Source organism: Macaca thibetana, chromosome 1 (assembly GCF_024542745.1).
Source record: "Macaca thibetana thibetana isolate TM-01 chromosome 1, ASM2454274v1, whole genome shotgun sequence".
In the NCBI taxonomy this organism is placed as follows: Eukaryota; Metazoa; Chordata; class Mammalia; order Primates; family Cercopithecidae; genus Macaca; species Macaca thibetana.
In genome coordinates this window covers 90,703,435-90,728,552 of record NC_065578.1, presented here as the reverse complement: position 1 = coordinate 90,728,552, position 25,118 = coordinate 90,703,435, and the positions used below count along the sequence as shown (strand labels likewise).

Here is a 25,118-nt window from a genome sequence, read left to right as displayed (position 1 = left end):
CTCTCTCTCTTATTCTACTCTCACCAAATTGGCCTTCTTGCTATTCCTTAAATACACCAAGCTTGTTCCGACATCAGGTCCTTTGCACACTTTGTTCCCTATTTTTGGAACTCTCCTTGCATACTTTACATGGTGCGCACCTTCATTTTATTCAGGTCTCTGTTCACATATTAACTTTTTAGAGAGGTCTTCCTGTGGTATCTTACTTAAATCCACCTTTACTGAGAGGAAGAGAAAATGATTCTATGATGTTGTTATCATTGTTTTCCTTGTTTTTAGAAAAAGTAATGTGTTTATTTTGACAATTAGGGTGAGGATAGCCTTACTCTATATCAAAATATATAGCAGTTATGAGAAATACATATAGGTTGGGCATGGTGGTTCATGCCTGTAATCCCTTTGGGAGGCCAAAGTGGGCAGATCGCTTGAGCTCAGGAGTTTGAGACCAGCCTGGACAACATAGGGAGATCCCACCTTTACAAAAAGTGTTTTTTAGAAACTTAGCTAGTGCAGTGGTACATGCTGTAGTTCCAGCTACTCGGGAGACTGAGGTGGGAAGATTGTTTGGGTCTGGGAGGTTGAGGCTGCAGTGAGCTGTGATCATGCCACTGTATTTTAGCCTGCGCAACAGAGTAAGACCCTGCCTCAAAAAAAAAAAAAAAAAAAAAAAAAAAAAAAAGAAGAAGAAAGAAAAGAAAGGAAAAAAAAGAAAAGGAAATAAACATAAGCTTTAGTTAAAAGATTTAAAATTCTACACAATCATTCTATACAGGTTCTTAGCCTTATGTTTCTTTATAGTATACGTGAAACCGTATTATTTATTTGTATGTTGATTGCTTTCTTCTGTAAAATATGAGTTCTAAAAAGAAAAACCTTGTCTTGTTAACTGCTGTAAACATAGAGCTTAGACTCATGCTCAGCTTATGGTAAAGTAAGCATTTTTCATTGACTTACCGAGTAATGGGTAATGAACGGATTTAATAGTGGGTAATTAAGAAAATTAGAAAAGACTTCAAAATCTTTACTTCACCAAACACTTAACACTATCAAGCTGTCTAAACAGTGGTGCTTAAACTAAAGTATTTCCCAAAGAACTCTAAGGGTGTTTTTTTGAGTGGCTGCTCTGTTTAGGATTGAACTATTACAGTATTCCCACTGTCTGCTCTGAACTATCTTATGTCTCGTGGAGTATGGCATGAGGCAGAGAAGGAGCTGTAAGCAGCAGATCACTACAATTGCTCTGATCCCCATCAATAGTGAACATGAACTAGCATTGCTTCCTGTCAGAGAAACAAAAGTAAACACCTGAAAGCATCAGTTAAAGTTGTTGCTTCAAGAATGTGGCAAAGAGGGAGGAGGGGAAGAACTGGTGGGTTTTGGAATAATCTTTGCAGAACTATTTGACTTCTTATATTTTGTGCATATATTAATATATCTTTGATAGAAATTTAAAGAAAAAAGAAAAAGAAAACCATTGCCTTAATGGAGGGCAGATAGCAAAGGAGCAAGTTACGTAGCCTCTATTCTTTCGTTTCCTAACCTATATATGAAAATATCAGTGTCTACCTTATTGTGATGTTTTGAGGATTAAATGAGGTAATACATGTATATCATTTAAATACTCCAAGTTTTAAGTGTTATTTCTACTTACTGAGTGTTATTTTTATTACTTGTATTCTTGTTACTATTAGAAAATGTTTTTAGTATATTAGTTAGCTTTTTTATTTAAATGAGCTTTTCCTTACCGCTTAAGTAGGGACTGTGGTTCTTCTAGAACAATTACACAGTAATAACACAACTTTAGCATATTTAATAATAAATTATTTTGCCCTACTTCGCTGTTTTACTAAAATTAAAATGTGTTTTCTATAATTAAACAGAATTATGTTTGAAGAATCTGAATGATTTATCATCCCTGGACTTAATAAAGATGGATGAAGGTGTTAATTTCAAACCAACTGGTAATTCCCTATCATTGTCAGTAAATTTAGCAATTGTTTACTTAAGACTAAATTAAAATTTTGTTTTACTAAAGTTTAGATGATGATAAAACTAAATCGTGATCTCAGTTCTCAATAGGGTATCATCATTATTACCCATAGGCATGATAAATTTAAACAAGCCCTATTTGTAAAAGGATAGTTTCTTTTTGACAGGTGCACAGAATTTGTCTTCACTGATTCTGGTGACTTCTGGCAGAGGAACGAAATGCTTGAATCTTTGGGTTACTTAAACCTGCTATAACTATTATAGATACACTTTTATTGGCATGCTTTTGTATGCTTTTTATATTCTTAAATATTCAACCGTTGATAATCTGGTGGTTAGACTTCTGTAAGGTTAGAAAAAATATCTTTTCCTTCTACTCATCTTAGGTTCATTAATTGGGACTCCTATAACAAAAGATATTAGCAAGAGAAAAGCATACAAATTTATTTAATATGTTTTATATGACATGGAAGCCTTTATAAGGAAATGAAGACCCAAAGAAATGGTTAAACCTGAATGTTTTTATGCCAGGTGTGATGAAGATGGAAAGGTCATGGAGAAATAAGATAGGACAAAGGGGATATGAACTAAGTGTAATAAATTGGGGGAAATTTAGCAAAGCCTGTTCATTCAGATTCCTCTCTGTGTCTATGGAGATAAAGATGCTCCATTGTTTAGGTATAGGGAGGGCACCTCTCACATGAGGTGTTATGACTTGCTTCAGAGGAAAACGAGAAAAATTATTCCTGTACATGTTGTTTCTCAAATTGCTACAGCTTAAAATATTCAATAGGCCAAGATGCCACATTTTGAGATAGCATGTCCTGAACCCTCTCTCTCTCTCTAAATTCTGTTTAGAGTATAATAAAAGAGAGAAAGGATGTTTTGTGGTTTTTAGCACTCATGATTAGAAGTTTTTTGGAGAAAATGACTTTATTATTCCAGTTAATCTTTTTAAGTAAAGGTAATTTATTGTTTGAAAGTTGGGTAATGTGGAAAAATTTTTTTTGAATTCAGAATCTGTCTTTTAACATTTAGCATGTACTGTTCATTTTTAATGTGTTTTTTACTTACTTGCAACCATACTATAGAAATACATGATTTTGTAAAATGTTAAAATTTATATTTAATATAAGGCTTAGTTTTAAAATAATTTGTTGCCCTGACTCTCAGCCCTACATTAATAACATTTTTTTCCCTTCTTCTTTGGTCCTTATTCTGATAAGCCTGATTTTGTTTGTGAGAATTGTCTTCTGTATGTTCTAGAGCATCTCACTAGAGGGGGCATAAGAATCACTAAGGCGTCGTCTTCATCTGTTTTTATATACTTTCATTCTCATCAGGAATCTTATTCCCACTATCACTTCTTTACTTCTTGAATCCACTGATACTATTCTTTTTGTCTTTAAACATACCTAATAAATGACCTATAATAACATTTATTCTTTGTCAGTCATCAGTGAATAGTACTTAGTTATTTTTTTATTCTTAACACTCCACTTTTCTGGTTCTCCTTCTTTAATCAGTCTTTGCTGACCTTTTATGCTTACTATGTACTTCTTAAAGTTTCAGGCCTTGAATCTTTATTCCCGGATTATGCTCGTTTTTTGAAAACGTAATTCACCTTCACTGCTACATCTATAGTCATTATGTAAATGAATGCAAAGTTTTAGTTTTGATCTTGACCTCTCACCTTTGCTATAAAATTTGATCTTCAGTTTTCTATGATAAATTTTTACTTACATATATTACATGAAGCTTGACATCCAGAGGCATATGAGTTAATTTAACATGGAATACTGTGAAGCAGAGTGAACACAGAATTTGGGTTCCAAATATCTGTATTTCAGTCCCAGTTCTACTACTTGTCTGTTGCCTTATATTAGCTGTCTTAGTTTACTGTTGCCTTATATTAGCTGTCTTAGTTTATTCATCTAAAACCAGGAATGTATTACATATCCTACTTACTGTATTGGGTGTAGTGTTGATCCAATGTGATAATGAATGTAAAAACATTTTACTGTAATAGAAGTTGTTGCTGTCTCTTTTCCAAAGCTAGGAAAATCAATGTTTGCCTATTCTCATTAGCTTTTTTGCCACACCTAAGATCATCATAAAATATTGATGCCTTTGGTTTCTTTCATTCCTCGGTCATTCAATATCCAGGCATTTTCCATACTCATTCCATATCCTTTTGGTGTCTGATGTCACCAAACATCAAAAAGACAATCCAATTTGAGCTGAAAATATTCCTTATCATCTACTAGGGTAAAATTTCTTAAGGTGTATTGGGGGTGGACTACTTGCTATCAAAATCAACTGAAGATGCTGTTGTGTTAAAAATACAGTTACTTAATTCTGCTTCAGACGTGCAAACTTCAATTTTTAGGAGTAAAACTTAGGAATTTAAATTTTATCTCTTTGGGTTTAAATCCTCTCTCAGATAAATACCTAGTTCTTTGATACTTTGTAAGGTACTTGCATTTCAGCTAGCTATTGTAGTTGACCTTACCAGGCGGGTAGGTTTGTAATTTCCTTTTTTTTTTTTTTTTTTTTTTGCAACTTTTGTCTTAGGTTCAGGGGATACATGTGCAGCTTTGTTATATGGGTAAATTGCATGTCATGGGGAGTACAGATTGTTTCATCACCTGGGTAATGAGCATAGTACTCGACATTAGGTTTTTCAATCCTTACCCTCCTCTCACCCTCCACCCTCACGTAAGCCCTGATGTTTATTGTAGCCATCTTTGTGTCCATGTATACTCAATGTTAGCTCCCACTTATAAGTGAAAACATGTAGTATTTCGTTTTCTATTCCTGCATAAATTTGCTTAGGATGATAGTCACCAGCTCCATCCATGTTGCTGCAAAGGATATGATTTCATTTTTTAAAAAATTTTTTATTATACTTTTAAGTTCTAGGGTACATGTGCACAACGTGCAGGTTTGTTACATATGTATACATGTGCCATGTTGGTGTGCTGCACCCATTAACTCGTCATTTACATTAGGTATATCTCCTAATGCTATCCCTCCCCCTTCCCCCCACTCCACGACAGGCCGCAGGGTGTGATATTCCCCTTCCTGTGTCCATGTGTTCTCATTGTTCAATTCCCACCTATGAGTGAGAACATACAGTGTTTGGTTTTCTGTTCTTGTGATAGTTTGCTGAGAATGATGGTTTCCAGCTGCATCCACGTCCCTGCGAAGGACCTGAACTCATCCCTTTTTATGGCTGCATAGTATTCCATGGTGTATATGTGCCACATTTTCTTAATCCAGTCTATCATTGATGGACATCTGGGTTGGTTCCAAGTCTTTGCTATTGTGAATAGTGCTGTTGTGAATAGTGCTGCAGTAAACATACACGTGCATGTGTCTTTATAGCCGCGTGATTTATAATCCTTTGGGTATATACCCAGTAATGGGGTGGCTGGGTCAAATGGTATTTCTAGTTCTAGATCCTTGAGGAATCACCACACTGTCTTCCACAATGGTTGAACTAGTTTAGAGTCCCACCAACAGTGTGAAAGCGTTCCTATCTTCACATCCTCTCCAGCACCTGTTTTTTCCTGACTTTTTAATGATCGCCATTCTAACTGATGTGAGATGCTATCTCACTGTGGTTTTAATTTGCATTTCTCTGATGGCGAGTGATGATGAACATTTTTTCATGTGTCTGTTGGCTGCATAAATGTCTTCTTTTAAGAAATGTCTTTTCATTTCCTTCGCCCATTTTTTGATGGTGTTTTTTTTTCTTGTAAATTTGTTTGAGTTCTTTGTAGGTTCTAGATATGAGCGCTTTGTCAGATGACAGATTACAAAAATTTTCTCCCGTTCTGTAGGTTGCCTGTTCACTCTGATGGTAGTTTCTTTTGCTGTGCAAAAGCTCTTTAGTTTAATTAGATCCCATTTGCCAATTTTGGCTTTTGTTGCCATTGCTTTTGGTGTTTTAGTCATGAAGTCCTTGCCCATGCCTATGTCCTGAATGGTATTGCCTAAGTTTTCTTCTAGGGTTTTTATGGTTTTAAGTCTAACATTTAAGTCTCTAATCCATCTTGAATTAATTTTAGTATAAGGTGTAAAGAAGGGATCCAGTTTTAGCTTTCTGCATATGGCTAGCCAGTTTTCCCAGCACCATTTATTAAATAGGGAATCCATTCCTTATTTCTTGTTTTTGTCAGGTTTGTCAAAGATCAGATGGTTGTAGATGTGTGGTATTATATCTGAGGGTTCTATTCTGTTCCATTGGTCTATATCTATTTTGGTACCAGTACCATGCTGTTTTGGTTACTGTAGCCTTGTAGTATAGTTTGAAGTCAGGTAGTGTTATGTCTCCAGCTTTGTTCTTTTCGCACTGGATAGTCTTGGCAATGCGGGCTCTTTTTTGGTTCCATATGAACGTTAAAGTAGTTTTTTCCAAATCTGTGAAGAAAGTCATTGGTAGCTTAATGGGGATGGCATTGAATCTATAAATTACCTTGGGCAGTATGGCCATTTTCATGATATTGATTCTTCTTATCCATGAGCATGGAATGTTCTTCCATTTGTTTGTGTCCTCTTTTATTTCACTGAGCAGTGGTTTGTAGTTCTTCTTGAAGAGGTCCTTCACATCCCTTGTAAGTTGGATTCCCAGGTATTTTATTCTTTTTGAAGCAATTTAGAATGGGAGTTCACTCATGATTTGGCTCTCTGTCTGTTATTGGTGTATAAGAATGCTTGTGATTTTTACACATTGATTTTGTATCCTGAGACTTTGCTGAAACTGCTTATCAGCTTAAGGAGATATTGGGCTGAGACAATGGGGTTTTCTAAATATACAATCGTGTCATCTGTAAACAGGGACAATTTGACTTCCTCTTGTCTTAATTGAATATCCTTTATTTCTTTCTCCTGCCTGATTGCCCTAGCCAGAACTTCCAACACTATGTTGAATAGGAGTGGTGGTGAGAGAGGGCATCCCTATCTTGTGCCAGTTTTCAAAGGGAATGCTTCCATTTTTTGCCCATTCAGTGTGATATTGGCTGTGGGTTTGTCATAAATAGCTGTTTTTATTTTGAGATACGTTCCATCAATACCAAATTTATTGAGAGTTTTTAGCATGAAGGGCTATCGAATTTTGTCAAAGGCCTTTTCTGCATCTATTGAGATAATCATGTCATTTTTGTTTTTGGTTCTGTTTATATGCTGTATTACGTTTATTAACTTGTGTATGTTTAACCAGCCTTGCATCCCAGGTATGAAGCCCACTTGATCATGGTGGATAAGCTTTTTGATGTGCTGCTGGATTCAGTTTGCCAGTATTTTATTGAGGATTTTTGCATCGATTTTAATCAGGGATATTGGTCTAAAATATTCTTTTTTTTGTTATGTCTCTGCCAGGCTTTGGTATCAGGATGATGTTGGCCACATAAAATGAGTTAGGGAGGATTCCCTCTTTTTCTATTGATTGGAATAGTTTCAGAAGGAATGGTACCAGCTCCTCCTTGTACCTCTGGTAGAATTCAGCTGTGAATCCGTCTGGTCCTGGACTTTTTTTGGTTGGTAGGCTATTAATTATTGCCTCAATTTCAGAGCTTGTTATTGGTCTGTTCAGGGATTCCACTTCTTCCTGGTTTAGTCTTGGGAGAGTGTATATGTCCAGGAATTTATCCACTTCTAGGTTTTCTTGTTTATTGGCATAGAGGTGTTTATAGTATTCTCTGATGGTAGTTTTTATTTCTGTGAGGTTGGTGGTGATATCCACTTTATCATTTTTTATTGCATCTATTTGATTCTTCTCTCTTTTCTTCTTAGTAGTCTTGCTAGCAGTTTATTAATTTTGTTGATGTTTTCAAAAAACCAACTCCTGGATTCATTGATTTTTTGGAGGGTTTTTTGTGTCTCCATCTCCTTCAGTTCTGCTGTGATCTTAGTTATTTCTTGCCTTCTACTAGCTTTTGAATGTGTTTGCTCTTGCTTCTCTAGTTCTTTTAGTTGTGATATTAGGGTGTTGATTTTAGATCTTTCCTGCTTTCTCTTGTGGGCATATAGTACTATAAATTTCCCTGTACACACTGCTTTAAATGTGTCCCAGAGATTCTAGTATGTTGTGTCTTTGCTCTCATTGGTTTCAAATAACATCTTTATTTCTGCCTTCATTTCGTCATGTACCCAGTAGTCATTCAGGAGCAGGTTATTCAGTTTCCATGTAGTTGAGTGGTTTTGATTGAGTTTCTTAATCCTGAGTTCTCGTTTGATTGCACTGTGGTCTGAGAGACAGTTTGTTATAATTTCTGTTCTTTTACATTTGCTGAGGAGAGCTTTACTTCCAACTATGTGGTCAATTTTGGAATAAGTGCAGTGTGGTGCTGAGAAGAATGTATATTCTATTGATTTGGGGTGGAGAGTTCTGTAGATGTCTGTTAGGTCCGCTTGGTGCAGAGTTGAGTTCAATTCCTGGATATCCTTGTCAACTTTCTGTCTCGTTGATCTGTCTGATGTTGACAGTGGAGTGTTAAAGTGTCCCATTATTATTGTGTAGGAGTCTAAGTCTCTTTGTAAGTCTCTAAGGACTTGCTTTATGAATCTGGGTGCTCCTGTATTGGGTGCATATGTATTTAGTATAGTTAGCTCTTCCTGTTGAATTGATCCCTTTACCATTGTGTAATGGCCTTCTTTGTCTCTTTTGATCTCTGTTGGTTTAAAGTCTGTTTTATCAGAGACTAGGGTTGCAACCGCTGCCTTTTTTTGTTTTCCATTTGCTTGGTAGATCTTCCTCCATCCCTTTATTTTGAGCCTGTGTGTGTCTCTGCATAAGATATGGGTCTCCTGAATACAGCACAGTGATGGGTCTTGACTCTTTATCCAATTTGGCAGTCTGTGTCTTTTAATTGAAGCATTTAACCCATTTACATTTAAGGTTAATATTGTTATGTGTGAATTTGATCTTGTCATTATGATGTCAGCTGGTTACACTCTGCACAATATTATCCAGGAGAACTTCCCCCAACCAGCAAGGCAGGCCAACATTCAAATTCAGGAAATACAGAGCACACCACAAAGATACTCCTCGAGAAGAGCAACTCCAAGACACATAATTGTCAGATTCACCAAAGTTGAAATGAAGGAAAAAATCTTAAGGGCAGCCAGAGAGAAAGGTCGGGTTACCCACAAAGGGAAACCCATCAGACTAACAGCGGATCTCTCGGCAGAAACTCTACAAGCCAGAAGAGAGTGGGGTCCAATATTTATCATTCTTAAAGAAAAGAATTTTCAACCCAGAATTTCATATCCAGCCAAACTAAGTTTCATAAGTGAAGGAGAAATAAAATCCTTTACAGACAAGCAAATGCTAAGAGATTTGTCACCACCAGGCCTGCCCTTCAAGAGCTCCTGACGGAAGCACTAAACATGGAAGGTAACAACCAGCACCAACCACTGCAAAAGCATGCCAAAATATAAGGACCATTGATACTAGGAAGAAAGTGCATCAACTAATGATTTCATTCTTTTTTATGGCTGCATAGTAATCCATGGTTTATGTGTACCACATTTGCTTTATGCAGTCCACCATTGATGAGCATCTAGGTTGAGTCCATGTTTTGGCTATTGTGAATAGTGCTGTGATTACCATAAGTGTACACATGTCTTTATGTTAGAATAATGTATATTCCTCTGGGTATATACCCAGTAATGGGATTGCTGGGTTGAATGATAGTTCAGAGTTCTTTGAGAAGTCTTCAAACTGCTTTCCACAGTGGTTGTAGTAATTTACATTCCCACCAGCACTGTGTAAGCATTGCCTTTTCTCCACAGCCTCACCAACATCTGTTATTTTTTTACTTTTTATAGAAATGGCCATTCTAACTGGTGTGAGATGATATATCATTGCAGTTTTGTTTTGCATTTCACTAGTGATGAGTGATGTTAACCATTTTTTCATATGCTTGTTGGTCACATATATGTCTTCTTTTGAGTAATGTTTGTCCTTTGCCCATTTTAAAAATAGGATTGTTTATAATTTGCTTATTAATTTGTTTAAGTTCCTTGTAGATTCTGGGTATTCGACCTTTGTCAGATGCGTGGTTTGCAAATAGTTTTTCCCATCCTGTGCATTGTCTGTTTGCTCTGTTGATAGTTTCTTTTGCTGTGCAAAAGTCTTTAGTTAAATCCCATTCAACAATTTTTGGTTTTGTTACATTTGCTTTTGAAATCTTTGTCATGAAATCTTTGCCAGGACCTGTGTCCAAAATGATATTTCCTAGGGTTTCTTCTATGCTTTTTAAAAAATCATTTTAGGTTTTACATTTAAGTCTTTAGTCCATCCTGAGTTGATTTTTATATGTAATGAAAGGAAGGGGTCCAGTTTTAATCTTCTGCATATAACTAACTCGTTGTCCCAGTACTGTTTATTGAATAGGAATCGTTTCCCTTTTGCTAGTTTTTATTGACTTTGTCAATGATCAGATGGTTGTAGGTGTGTGGCTTTATTTCTGGGTTCTCTAACATGCTCCATTGTTTTGTGTATCTGTTTTTGTATAGTACCATGCTGTTTTGATTACTCTATCCTTATAGTATAGTTTGAAGTGAGGTAGTGTGATGCCTCTGGCTTTGTCTTTTTTACTTAGAATTGCTTTGACTATTCAGGCTCTTTTTTGGTTCCACATTGGTTTTAGAATAATTTTTGCAAATTCTGTGAAAAATGTCATTGGTAGTTGATAGAAATAGCATTGAATCTGTAAATTGCTTTGGGCATTGTGGCCATTTTAACAATATTGATTCTTCCTATCCATCAGCATGGAATGTTTTTTACATTTGTTTGTATTGTTTCTGATTTCTTTGAGCAGTGTTTTGCAATTCTTATTGTAGGATCTTTCACCTTTCTGGTTAGCCACATTCCTAAGCATTTGATTCTTTTTGTGGCTATTGTGAGATCATGTTCTTGATTTGGCTCTCAGCTTGCATGTTATGTATAGAAATGTTACTGACTTTTGTGCACTGATTTTGTAAACTGAAACTTTGATGAAGTTGTCTATCAGATCAAGGAGGCTTTTGGCAGAGACTCTGGTGTTTTCTAGGTATAAAATCATATCATCTGCAAAGAGAGATAGTTTGACTTCCTCTTTTCCTATTTGGGTGCCCTTTATTTCTTTCTCTTGGCTGGTTGCTATGGCTAAGATTTCCAATACTGTGTTGAATAGAAGTGGTGAGAGTGAGCATCCTTGTCTTGTTCTGGTTCTCAAGGGGAGTGCTTCTAGCTTTTGCCTTTTCAGTATGATGTTGGCTGTGGGTTGGTCATAGATGGCTCTTACTATTTTGTGGTATATTCTTTCAATACCCAGTTTGTTGAGGGTTTTGAACATGAATGAATATTGAATTTTATCAAAAGCCTTTTCTACATCTATTGAGATAATCATGTGGTATTTGTCTTTAGTTGTGTTCAGGTGATGAATCACATTTATTGATTTGTGTATATTGAACCAACCTTTCATCCCGATAATAAAGCCTACTTCATTGTGGTGGATTAACTTTTTGATGTGCTTCTGGATTTGATTTGCTAGTATTTTGTTGAGGATTTTTGCATCTATGTTCATCAGGAATATTCACCTGAAGTTTTTTTTTTTTTTTTTTTTTTTTTTTTTTTTTTCCATTATGCCTCTGCCAAGTTTTGGTATCTGAATGATACTGGCCTCATAGAATGAGTTAGGGAGGAGTCCCTCCTCCTCAAATGTTTGGAATAGTTTCAGTAGGATTGGTGCTAGCTCTTCTTTATATATGTGGTAGAATTTGGCTGTGAATCTGTCTGGTCCAGGGCTTTTTCTTGTTGATAGTCTTTTTATTTCTGATTCAGTTTTGAAACTTGTTATTGGTCTCTTCAGGGTTTCAGTTTCTTCCTGGATCAGTCTTGGGAGGTTGTGTTTCCAGGAATCTATCTGCCCATTTCTTCTAGGTTTTCTACTTTGTGTGTATAAAGGTGTTCATGATAGTTTGTTTTTTGTTTTTTTGTTTTTTTTTTTTTTTTTTTGTATTTCTGTGAGATTGGTGGTCTTGTCTTCTTTGTTATTTCTGATTGTGTTTTATTTGTCTAATTTCTGTTTTTTTGTTTGTTATTCTAGCTAGCAGTCTATCAATCTTACTTATTCTTTCAAAGAACCAATATCTGGTTTTGTTGATCATTTGTGTGGTTTTATGTGTCTCAATTTTGTTCAGTTCAGCTCTGATTTTGGTTATTTCTATTCCTCTGCCAGCTTTGGGGTTGATTTGCTCTTGCTTTTCTAGTTCCTTTAGGTGTGATATTAGTTAGGTTTTTAATGTGATACTTCTAGCTTTTTTGATGTATTTAGGGCCATAAACTTTTCTCTTAACGTTGTTTTACCTGTGTATCAGAGATTCTGCTATGTTCTACCTTTGTTTTCATCAGTTACAAAGAATATCTTGATTTCTGCCTTAAGTTCATTATTTACAGAAAAGTCTTTCAGAAGCATGTTGTTTAATTTCCATATAATTGTATGACTTTGAAAGATCTTAGTATTGATTTCTGTTTTTACTGCATTGTGGTCTAAGAGTGTGCCTGGTACAATTTTGGTTTTTTTGAATTTGTTGAGAATTGCTTTATAACTGAGTGTGTGGTTGATTTTAAAGTATGTTTCATGTGCAGATGACAAGAATGTATATTTTGTTGTTGTTGGATAAAGTGTTCTGTAGATGTCTGTTAGGTCCGTTTGGTCAAGTGTCAAGTTTAGGTTCTGAATATTTTTATTTGTTTTCTGCCTTGATGATCTGTCTAGTACTGTCAGTGGGGTGTTGAAGCCTCCCAACATTGTGTAGGTATCTAAGTCTCTTTGTAGGTCTATAACAATTTGTTTTATGAATCTGTGTGCTCTAGTATTAGATGCATGTATATTTAGGATAGTTAAATCTTCCTGTTATATTGAACTTTTCATCATTATCAGTGTCCTTCTTTGTCCTGTTTGATAGTTATGGTGTAAAGTCTGTCTTGTCTGAAATTAGAATAGCAACCCCTGCTTTTTTTGTTTTCCATTTGCTTGGTAGATTTTTCTCCATCTCTTTACTTTAAGCCTATGGGAGTCATTGCATATGAGATGGGTCTCTTGAAGACAGCATACAGTTGGGTTTTGCTTCTTTGTCCAACTTGTCACTCTGTGCCTTTTAAGTGGGGTATTATAGCCTGTTTACATTCAAGGTTAATATTGATATGTGTAGATTTGTCATTTTGTTGTTATGTAGACTTGTTATGTTATGTTATGTAGTTGCTTTATAGTGTCAATGGTCTAGATACTAAAGTGTGTCTTTGTGGTGGCCAGTAATGCTCTTTCATTTCTATGTTTAGTACTGTGTTAAGGACCTCTCATAAGGCAGGTCTGGTGCAAACAACTCCCTTTGCTTATCTGAAAAGGATTTTGTTTCTCCTTCATTGATGAAGCTTAGTTTGGCTGGATATGAAATTTTTAGTTGGAGTTTCTTTTCTTTAAGAATGCCAAAGCTGAGCACAGTGACTCATGCCTGTAATCCTGGCACTTTGGGAGGCTGAGGCAGGAGGATTACTTGAGCCCAGGAGTTTGAGACCAGTCTGAGCAATATTGTGACACCTTGTCTCCCCAAAAAAATTTTTCTAAAAATTAGCTGAGCATGATGACATGTGCCTGTAGTCCCAGCTACTTAGGATGCTGAGGTGGCAGGATCACTTGAACCTGGGAGAAGGAGGTTGCAGTAAGCCAAGACTGCACCACTGCCATCCATCCTGGGTGACAGAGTAAGACCCTGTCAAAGAAAATGCTTAATATAGGCCCCCAAACTCTTCTGGCATGTAGAATTTTTTTGCTGAAAGATCTGCTGTTAGCTTTGTATGTTTCCCTTTGTAGGTAACCTGCCCCTTCTGTCTAGCTGCCCTTAATATTTTTTCTTTCCTATTGACCTTGGAGAATGTCATGACTATGTGTCTAAGAGGATGGCTGTTCTATGTAGTATCTCACTGGGGCTCTCTGAATTTTCTGAATTTGAATGTTGACCCCTCTAGCAAGGTCAGGGAAATGTTTTGAACTGTGTTCTCCATTATATTTTCCAAGTTTCTTGCTCGCTCTCTCCCTCTCTTTCAGGGCTACCAATGAGTTTTAAATTTTGGTCTCTACATAATCCCGTATTTCTTGGGGATTTTGTTCATTCTTTTTTATTCTTTTTTCTGTATTTTTCTCTGACTGAGTAGGTTTGAAGACCTGGTTTTTGAGCTCTGAGATTATTTCCTCAGCTTGGTTTATTCTGCTGTTAATACTTCCAATTCTATTATGAAATTCTTGCAGTGAGTTTTTCAGCTCTATCAGATCAGTTTGGTTCTTTCTTAAAATGGCTATTTTGTCTTTCGCCTGTTGATCATTTTACTGGGTTCCTTAGATTTCTTGGGTTGGGCTTCAACTTTCTGCTGAACCTTGATGATCTTCATTGCCATCCAGATTCTGAATTCTAGGTCTGTCATTTCAGCCATTTCAGGCTGGTTAAGAACCATTGCTAGGGAGCTATGTGGTTGTCTGAAAGTAAGAAAACACTCTGGCATTTTGAGTTGCCAGAGTTCTTGCTTTCTGGCAAGAACATCAGCCCAGACAAATTGTTTTTCGTCTGTCTGGGCTGATGTTCCTTTAATATTTGAAGTTGCTGTCCTTCAGATGGGGCTTTTTCTTTTATATTCCTTGATGCCATTGAGATTTACTGTGGCATAAGTCAGGTTTAGTTGACTGGCTTTGTTTCTGGATGATTTGAGAGGGTTCGGGCTCAGCTTAGTGCTCCTGGGCTGCATGTTCGTGGCTTTTGTTTGCTGGCCCCTTGAGGTTAAGTTCCTCCTGTACTGGAGGGTTAGAGGTGTGCCTGGTTCACTGGCAACCACACTTCAATGCGGCAGTGGCAGAAGGGTCCACGCTCATGTGTAATGCCAATAGTGGCTGGGTAGTAGCATAGTGAGGTCTGGGCATGTGCACCAGTGGTGGTGGCACAGCAGAGTCCATGTTTGCAGTGTATCAGCAGTGGCAAGACAGCACCATAGTGGGGTCTGCATGTACCAGTGGTGCACTGGTGAGGGTGGGGCTGTGGTGCCAAGGTCCTTGCACCATGTGCATGCTAGCTAGTAAAGCGATTTGGGGAGGCCATGGTTGCGTGCATGCCAGCAGAGTAGTTGGGGGAGGCTGCAGACAGGTGTGTGCTGGCAAAGCAGTGTGAAGAGGCTGTTGGTGGGTGTGCATCGGCAGGGTCCATCTGATGGTTAAGTGGCACGTGCTGGTTAAGGAGCTATGGTGGTGGCCACCAGGAAGTACCCCAGTTGGGCATCTGAGGCCACATTGCAAAAGGGCCTGGCAGACAGGGGGCACTCAGATAAGACTGGCCCCATCACATGGACAAGACTGCCTTGCTCTGTCTAGCTCCAACAGTCAACAGAGGCCAAAGCCACTTAGAGGAGCATGGCAGGCCTTGGGGGCTTGGCGTTGCTGACTGTACTCCACTATAGCCATTGCTGTGCCAAACCCTTTGGGCTCCACACAGGGTGGAGTCCTCTCCCTGCCACTTCTCCAGGCAGTTCTCTCTGCCAACTTAAATGTCTGCGGAGGTCATGAAGTCTTCTGCATCTAAGATTCCAGAGGTCCATAACAAGAGTGGGCCGCTCCTCACCTCTTTAACTCACCCTTCCCCAGGAGCCAGCAGGGGCTGGGAATGAGTCCTGGTACTTGGCAGCCCAGTGCAGTGTTCCCAGCTTCTACCCAGGGTCTGTGTCCTCCCTCCAACCACCCTCAATGACTTCCTTCTGCAGATCTGCTTCGAGTGTGCTGGTCTTCCTGATGGTCTGCTCTCTTGGTGGGAGATGCTCTTCCTGGCTGTGTCTAGTCGGCTGTCTTGTTTCTCTTCCTCTTTTCTCAGTTCCTGGAGGATGGAAGCCTGAGTTAAGTGTGCCAACATGATCAGATTCTCTTGGGTGTTCTCTTCCTTTACACACAGTCACCTTCTTGCTGTGTGCTCACATGATTTCTTATTTGTGTATGTAATTTCTTGGCTTTTCTGGTGTTCCAGAGTTCTCCCTATGGATCTCCTAGTATCTGCAGGTCACAGGGTAACAGAGGCTGCAGCCAAGTCACCTGAGGCCTCCCAGAAAAAAGGGGATGCAACACTGGAGCCGGGACTCTGAGCTTCCCCATCAAATTGTGGAAGATGCTGCACCATGCTGGGTTTGTAATTTCTTAGCCTGTTATTAATGTAGATTTAATTTTCTTATATAGTATTTCTAATTAATTCATTTTTATGACTTCTTATTCCTTCATACTACTAATACTTTATTTTGTCTCTTTGAGTTTATTTTTTGTATATCAGTTTTTAGTTTGTATGTTCCTATAATTCTGCTTCGTATAGTTTTTGTTTTTTATGTTGTAATCATAATACTCAAGTATCTAGGTATTTTCATCTGTATGTTTGAATTGAGGTTTTTACCTGTTTTGTCAGGTAATGTGTACTGAGAGAAGGGTTCAAAAGGCCAATTTTTTTTCTCTTCAGCTGTTCTTGTACATGTGCAGATGTGCAGGTTGTTACAGGTAAACATGTGGCGTGGTGTTTTGCTGCACAGATCATACCATCGCCTACGTATCAAGCCCAGCATCCATTACCTGTTCTTCCTGTGCTCTCCTTCCCCTCGCTCTCCCCAACAGGCCCCAGTGTGTGTTGTTCCCCACAATGTGTCCACGTGTTCTCATTGTTCAGCTCCCATTTATAAGTGAGAACATGCGGTGCTTGTTTTCTGTTCCCGTGTTAGTTGGCTGAGGATAACGGCTTCCAGCTCCATCCATTTCCCTGCAAAGGACATATCTCATTCCTTTTCATGGATGCATAGTATTCCATTGTGTATATGTACCACGTTTTCTTTATGCAGTCTTTCATTGATGGGGATTTAGGTTGATTCCATGTCTTTGATACTGTGAATAGTGCTGCAGTGAACATACGTGTGCATGTCTCTTTACAAAAGAATGATTTGTATTCCTTTGGGTATATACCCAGTAATGGGATTGCTGGATCAAATGGTATTTCTGGTTCTAGGTCTTACAGGAATCACCACACTGTCTTCCACACTGTCTACACTCCCACCAACAGTGTAGAAGCATTCCTTTTAATCTGCAACCTTCCCGCCTTCTGTTGTTGAATTTCTACTCTGAATTTAAGAAAGATTAACCTTCTAAAGATAGGTGGTAACTGCAAGAGTCTGCAAGAGTCATTAAACTGGGATGCAGATCTTACCTCTTTGAAGGATAGGGATAGAGGGAAAGAAGAAAGGAAGGGATAGAGGGAAGTAGGAAAGGAAGGGATGGAGGTAAGGAGAGAAAGGGAAGGAGGTTAGGAAAGAATGTGAGGGGAGGGAGGGGGAACATGGTGGGGCAGAGAGGGAGAAAGTATGGGAGGAAGGAAGGATGGGATGGAGGAAGGGATGTTTTAGACAACTTATAATTGAATCCAGTAACTCTGGAAGGAAGGGAGAAGGAAGGGAGGGAGGGAGAGGGAGATAGATCTTAGCCTGCAAGGAGGGAGGGAGGCAGGGATCTTAGCTTGCAAGAAGGGAGGGAGGAGGGGAGGGCAGGAGGGATTTTAGCCTCCAAGGAGGATGGGAGAGAGAAAGCCCTTGGAGGATCTTAATTGCAAGGAGGGAAAGAGAAAGGGAGAGAGGGAGGGAGAGAGGGGTCTTAGCCTGCAATGCAATCCAAAGAACATTTGGCAAAGTTGATAGGAACTCTCATAGATCTACCTTAGCATCCCTGCCATGCTCAGTCATTCGTTGGGGGCATCTCATGAAAGTAGATCTCGGTGTAAACATGATGATGATTCAGAGCAGAGCAACTGGGGCCATCAGTCACTGACACTTCTTGCAGTAGGAGGTCTGAAGGGTACATTCTCATGACCCCCATGCTCCCCACCACTCTATTTTGTGACCTTTACTTTGAATTATCCTGAATTTCCTATGAGAATATTAATCATTCAGTAGCTATATTGATAGCAAGTTGTTTCTTTATTTCCTCCCTTTACTTGCAAATCTTTAAAAATTTCTTTTCATTCCCTCTGCTTTGACTCATTTTCCTTATGCTTTCCTTTCTAGGTTATGTTTTTCTGTCTTACCTAGGAAAGCTTCATCTCTACTAATAAGCCAACAAGTATTAAGTCTTTTCTTAAAACCTTTCATTTTCTCTAGCCGGAAGAGACCTTATATTAACTTTTTATAAATATCTAGGGTAAGAGGACCATCTTTAAATATACTGCAATGGTTAACTAGTTCCCTTGGTAATCATAATCTTGATATCTCACACACGTCTCTCAGAAGCTCCCTTTTATGAACTAATCCATTATTCTCATGTTGGCTGAACATATTCACCAGTCTGCTAATTGAGAGCCTGGCTACTTCTCTATTCCTTATTGTTAGTTTTATCTATTGTACCATGTCCTTGATGCTTGTAACTCTGTTGGAATGCCAAAAAAATCTTTTCTTCTTAGCAAAACATTTAGCACATACATAAATGTTAGCCCTTTCCTCGAGAAGCAGTATGCTACTTTCTTCTTCCCAGCTGTTTTCTGTGTGTTCATAAGGCTTGAAATTCTTTGGAATGTTTTTAGACAACTTGTAATTGAATCCAGTAACCTGTTTCTTTTTTTGTTTGTTTGTTTGTTTTGTTTTGTTTTTGAGATAGGGAGTCTTGCTCTGTCAACCCAGGCTAGAGTGCAGCGGCACAATCTTGGCTCACTGCAACCTGCACTTTCTGGGTTCAAGCGATTCTCCTGCCTCAGCCTCCTGAGTAGCTGAGATTACAGGTGCCTGCCACTGCACCCAGCTAATTTTTGTATTTTTAGTAGAGTCAGGGTTTCATCGTCTTGACCAGGCTAATCTCGAACTCCTGACCTCATGATCCACCCACCTCGGCCTCCCAAAGTGCTCAGATTACAGGTGTGAGCCAACGCGCCCGGCCGAATCCAGTAACCTCTTAAGTGAATTCCATTTCATCAGTTACTTACCCCCACTTCTCCCATACTCCTACCCACAACCAATCTGCTGTTCTTTTTCTGAAATAACTTATTTTCAGAATCCAATTTAATTAAAATATTTCTCAAGAATTTTAAGTGATCACCTGTTATTTTACAAATCAAATCCAAAATATAACCTCTTTTAATATCATTTGAGGGCTCTTTCAGGGCCTCTCTAGTCTATCATTAGTCATGTTTTAATAATAAAATTAGGTAACACTTATAAAATATTAGGCACCATGCTAAGTACTATATACCTATTTTTAATTGCACTTAATCTTCTCCACAACAAACTTCTGAGGTGGGTGGTTTTATTATTCCCACATTACATTAAGAACCTGGTCACGTAACTTGTACATGATCACTTTCCTGCCCAATATGAGGAGGAGCAGGGATTCTAATCAACTCAGTTTGATCAGGACTCATAATCACTATCAAGCCATATGTATTTCTAGCCATCATTACAGTATTCTAAAGATAGTCTTTTTAACTTTACTCTTTGGATAAACAGGATTTTCCCCAAGGTCATAATTGCATTATTTCTTCTCTACCAAACCATATTAGTCACTTTAAAAACCCTTCTCAAGATCCATTATTTGTAGTAGGCCATTCTACACTGACCATTCCTCTTAGGTTTGACTTTCTCCATACTCCAGTTTGTATGTAAATACTAACGTTAGCTGATTTTTTTGTCCTCTAGGTACTTAGCATGTAGTTATCTTCCTAGCCAACCTATAAGTTCTAGAGATTGTGTCTTCTACATTTTTTGGTGTGTCTTTTGTGCCTGGTGGCATTATAGGCACAAAGTACATGCTAAGAAAATGTTTTAAATTATTTTTAAATTTTTGTGGGTAAATAATAAGTATATATATTTATAGAGTTCATAAGATATTTTGGTACAGGAATGCAATGCGTATAATCATATCATGGAAAACCCTTCCCCTCAAGCATTTATCCTTTGTGTTACAAGCAGTCCAATTATACTCTTTAAGTTATTTAAAAATGTATACTCAAATTATTATTGACTATAGTCACCCTGTTATGCTATCAAATACTAGGTCTTATTCATTGTTTCTGTTTTTTGGGTTTTTTTTTTTCCTTCTTTGTACCCATTAACCATCCCCACCAACCTCCTCTCCACCCTCCCACTACCCTTCCCAGCCTCTGGTAACCATCTTTCTACTCTCTATGTCCATGAGTTCAATTATTTTGATTTTCAGATTCCACAAATAAGTAAGAACATGCATGTTGGTCTTTCTGTGCCTGGCTTATTTCACTTAGCATAATGACCTGGGCTTCCATCCATGTTGTTGCGAATGATAGGATCTCATTTTTTCTGTGGCTCACTAATACTCCGTTGTGCATATGTACCACATTTTCTTTATCTATTCATCTGTTGATGGACACTAAGTTGCTTCCAAATCTTGGCTATTGTGAACAGTGCTGCAATAAACACTGAGAGTGTAGATACCTCTTTGATATAATGATTTCCTTTCTTTGGGGTATATACCCAGCAGTGGGATTGCTGGATCATATAGTAGCTCTCTCTTTAGTTTTTTGAAGAACCTCCAATATATTATCCATTGTGGTTGTACTAATTTACATTCCCACCAATAGTGTATAAGGGTTCCCTTTTCTTCACATCTTCACCAGCATTTATTATTGCCTGTTATTTGGATAAAAGCCATTGTGACTGGGGTGAGATGATATCACATTGTACTTTTGATTTGCATTTCTCTGATGATCAGTGATGTTGAGCACCTTTTCAAATGCCTGTTTGCTGTTTGTATGTCTTCTTTTGAGAAATGTTGATTAAAATCTTTTGCCTGTTTTTCAACTGGATTATTAGATTTTTTTCCTATGGGTTTTTTTGAGCTCCTTATATATTCTGGTTATTAATCTTTTGTCAGATGGGTAGTTTGCAAATATTTTCTCCCATTCTGTGGGTTTTCTCTTCACTTTGTTGATTGTTTCCTTTGCTGTGTAGAAGATTTTTAACTTGATATGTTCCCATTTGTCCATTTTTGGTTGCCTGTGCTTGTGGGGTATTACTCAAGAAATTTTTGCCCAGACCAATGGCCTGGAGAGTTTCCCTAATATTTTCTTGTAGTAGTTTTGTAGTTTGAGTTGTTAGATTTAAGTATTTACTCCATTTTGATTTGATTTTTATATATGTCAAGAGATAGGGGGTCTAGTTTCATTTTTCTGCATGTGGATATCCAGTTTTCCCAGCACCTTTTATTGAAGAGACTGTCTTCCCTAATGTATGTACTTGGCACCTTTGTCAAAAATGAGTTCACTGGATGTGTATGGATGTCTTTCTGGGTTCTTTATTCTGTTTCGTTGATCAATGTGTCTGTTTTTATGCCAGTACCATGCTGTTTTGGTTACTATAGCTCTGTAGTATAGTTTGAAATCAGGTGTTGTGATTCCTCCAGTTTTGTTCTTTTTGCTTAGACTAGCTTTGGCTATTCTGGATCTTTTGTAGTTCCATATAAATTTCAGGATTTTTTTTTCTCTTTCTGTGAAGAATGTCATTGGTATTTTGATAGGGATTGCACCGAATCTCTGGATTGCTCTGTGTAGTATGGAAATTTTAACAATATTGATTTTTCCAATCCATGAACATGGAATATTTTTTCATTTTTTGGTGTCCTCTTCAGTTTCTTTCATCAGTGTTTTATAGTTTTTGTGTTTTCTTGTTTGTTTGTTTTTGAGAAGTCTCCCTCTGTCGCCCAGGCTAGAGTGCAGTGGTGTGATCTCGGCTCATTGCAACCTCCGCCTCTCATGTTCAAGCAATTTCCTGCCTCAGCCTCCTGAGTAGGTGGGATTATAGGCGCCTGCCATCACGTCCAGCTAATTTTTGTATTTTTAATAGAGATGGGGTTTCGCCATGTTGGCCAGGCTAGTCTCAAACTCCTGACTTCAAGTGATCTGCCTGCCTTTGTCTTCCAAAGTGCTGGGATTACAGGCGTGAGCCACTGCAATCAAACAGTGTTTTATAGTTTTAATTACAAAGATCTTTCACTTCTTTCATTAATTTCTAGATATTTAATTTTAGTTGTGGCTATTATAAATGGGATTACTTTTTTATTTCTTTTTCAGCGTTTTCACTGTTGGCATATAGGAATGCTACTGATTTTTGTATGTCGATGTTGTATCCTGCAACGTTACTGAATTTGTTTATTATTTCTGACAGTTTTCTTGTGGATTCTTTATGTTTTTCCAAATATAAGATTATTTCATCTGCAAACAAGGATAATTTGACTTCTTCCTTTCCAAGTTGAATGTCCTTTATTTATTTCTCCTATCTGATTGCTACAGCAGCTTCCATACTATGGTGAATAACAGTAGTGAAAGTATCCTTGTAGTCCAACTTAGAAAAGCAATGTTTATTGAGGACTTATTTATTACTATGTGATCGGCACTGGGCTAGATATTTTTAATTCTATCTTGTTAATCTTTAAAGTCCAGTGTGTTGTTGAATTTGGTATAGTCAATATTCATCAAAGATATTGGTATCTAATGCAGTGTCTGGTATATAATAGGAGTTTGTAAGCATTTGATAGTGAATGAATGAATCCTTAAAGAAGTAAAATGTATAAAGCAGGTTTTTAACTCTGTTAATTGATAAAACTGTGATGGTTTAAGGCAGTTAGAAAAATAAATAAATTTGGAGAAAGGATGAGAGGAAATAAACAAAAAATAGACTTCTTTAAATGGACAACTGCTGAAATGTTATAGGTTACATTGATAGCCAGCTGCAAGGAATTTCTAGATATACAGTTAAGGATAAATGAAAAGAAAACACTGAATACTTTGAACAAAGATCCCCATCGGATAACTATCAGGTACAGAAATTGCATATGTTTTAAATAATTTTAAGAGGTTTTATTTAATTAAAATAAATAATAATACATGTTTTGCCATGTGGTTTTATTTACAGATTTCCAATGGAAGGAAGAATTAAAACAAAAGAAATGAAAGTAAATTGGTAAAGATGATTCATATTTATGAAAGTTTTCTTTTTTTGGTTTTAAAACAAATTTAAATTTGTTTTTCTTAATACAGAAAAAATTACATAAAAATGAGTCAGAATGTGGTTGTGAAATTAATTTCTTAGAACTCTCAGACTTTAAAATTGATGATTTGTGAATGCTTTTTCTTAACAAACATTTGTTAAGTGTGTGTTTTGTTGAGGCAAGGTGGACGGTTGAATGAAGACGTGCTTCTTATGCTTCTCATTGTCAGGAGCTTTCAAGTTAGCTTGAATGAGAGTAATACATTTAAAAATAATGGACGGTATGAAAACCTGTGTGATAAATATCTACTGAATGGTAATGGTGTTCTGGGAGAGACAAAGAGTAAAAGCAAAAGCATGAGTAAAGTAGTGTATATGTGACAGTGGATGACTATTCTGCCAAAAAATGGGGCGTTTGTACAGACACCAGTAATGGAAAGAGTAAATTAAGGTTACACTGTAACCTGTGACTTTCAGCAGTTTGCAGTCACAAATGCAATGATACTGTTTTCTGCTATGCTGAGTGCTTGGCTTTCTGAGGATGTGGGTCTTAGTGTTATGGAATTTAAGGTGAAATGATCTTTTTAAATGTGGCTCAATAAAACCAATTAGCCAAAGAATTTCTTTTTCCTCCATAGCTAGAGGAGGTCCTTCTTTCTTTGGGATTCTTCCTGACATCTCATTAAATTTTATCTTTCAAATACCTTTAAGTCTATAAAACAGTCTTCTCGTTGTTTACAACTCATCAGGCAGATTTGTAGCTTGTACCACAGAAGTTAGTATTTATTTTTTTAGCTGTACTTCTATATTCAAATATTTATTTCCATAAATTCATATATCCTTAGAGATCATAGTAAACTTAAGAGATCATATAGCCCAATCCTCTCATTTTACAAATGACGTAAGTGATGCCCAGATAAGTTATGACTTTGCCAAGGTTATGTTGCTATCTAGAACTCTTGATTTTCTCATTTTTTCCCCCAGTATAATGTGTTGCATAAATTATTGAGTCAAATTAAATCAAGTATTTTTCCACACTCATTTTCTTGGGAACACTTTATTTGCACTTTCAGTGCTTCCATTAACTTTGCTTTAATTGGTGGGTAGTGGGTTAGCTAAAATGTCCACACTTTGCAGCTGCCAGTGAACAGTGCATGTCATTGGTCACTAATTGAGGTCCTTTCTCCCTTTACTTAGGACATGAATGTGAAACAATATTTATAAAAGAAAATATTTACTCTCAAATTTAAGCCATTCATTTTTATTAAAATATCTAATTTGATTACTGTGGCTAACACAGTTATGATTGAGGAGTCACATAAACAACAATTGATTATAGAAGGTTTGTAAACATTTTCCGAAATCAAAGAGTCCCACTATTAACATTAACTCATCTGAAGTTTAGCAAGTGTGTAAAATTAAAACAAGTGTTAGTTCCATTTTAGATATGTGGGAAACCAAAGCACAGAGACTGCTTTGTTTGTCATCCGGCAGAAGTAGGCTCTAGAATCCAAATTTCCTAGTATCTAAAACATTCTTTCTATGACTAAATTATCCTCAGTTGAGATAATGATTTGCAAACTATAGAACAGAATAGTAGTAGTAGTAGTGTTACTGGCGGGGGTCCTTGCTCCCAGAGCTCCCAAGATGGTAGTGGGCTGCTTCCAAAATGGTGGCAGGCAACTTCCAGGATGGTGGCAAGCCTCATGTTCTCTGACCTTGGCCTCACAGATTTGACCATTCAACCCAGTGAGTGGCGAGCTTGCAGGAACAAGCTGCAAGCCTTTAGCCCAGTTGGGAGTGGCTGGCACTCTTGCTGGATCAAGAGCACAGTCGGGGATCTTCCTGTGGGTCTGCCACAGCAGCAAACAGCAGTGGTGGATGGCGAGCAAAGCTCAGCTAACTTTGCCTTAGCTGGAAAATTGGGTAGTATATTCTTTTGTTTTGAAGCTGTCATTGGTTGGGTTTTAAAGTTTAAATTATTATACTTTAGGGGTTCTTATCATTTTTTTATACATGTCATAATTTAGATCCATTATCATTTCATGCCTTTGTGCATTTGTTTAAGCATAGCCAAGAA

The 25,118-nt window shown here is 37.4% G+C and overlaps 1 protein-coding gene across 1 annotated transcript in view; it reads left to right on the top strand.

Moving 5' to 3' along the window:
• Positions 1–25,118, top strand: part of HFM1 (helicase for meiosis 1) — a 128,181-nt gene that overhangs the window by 54,184 nt on the left and 48,879 nt on the right. Inside the window, 3 exon segments of the mRNA XM_050782572.1 lie at positions 1,881–2,002; positions 22,762–22,868; positions 22,964–23,011. Coding sequence (XP_050638529.1) covers positions 1,881–2,002; positions 22,762–22,868; positions 22,964–23,011 — 277 coding nt within the window.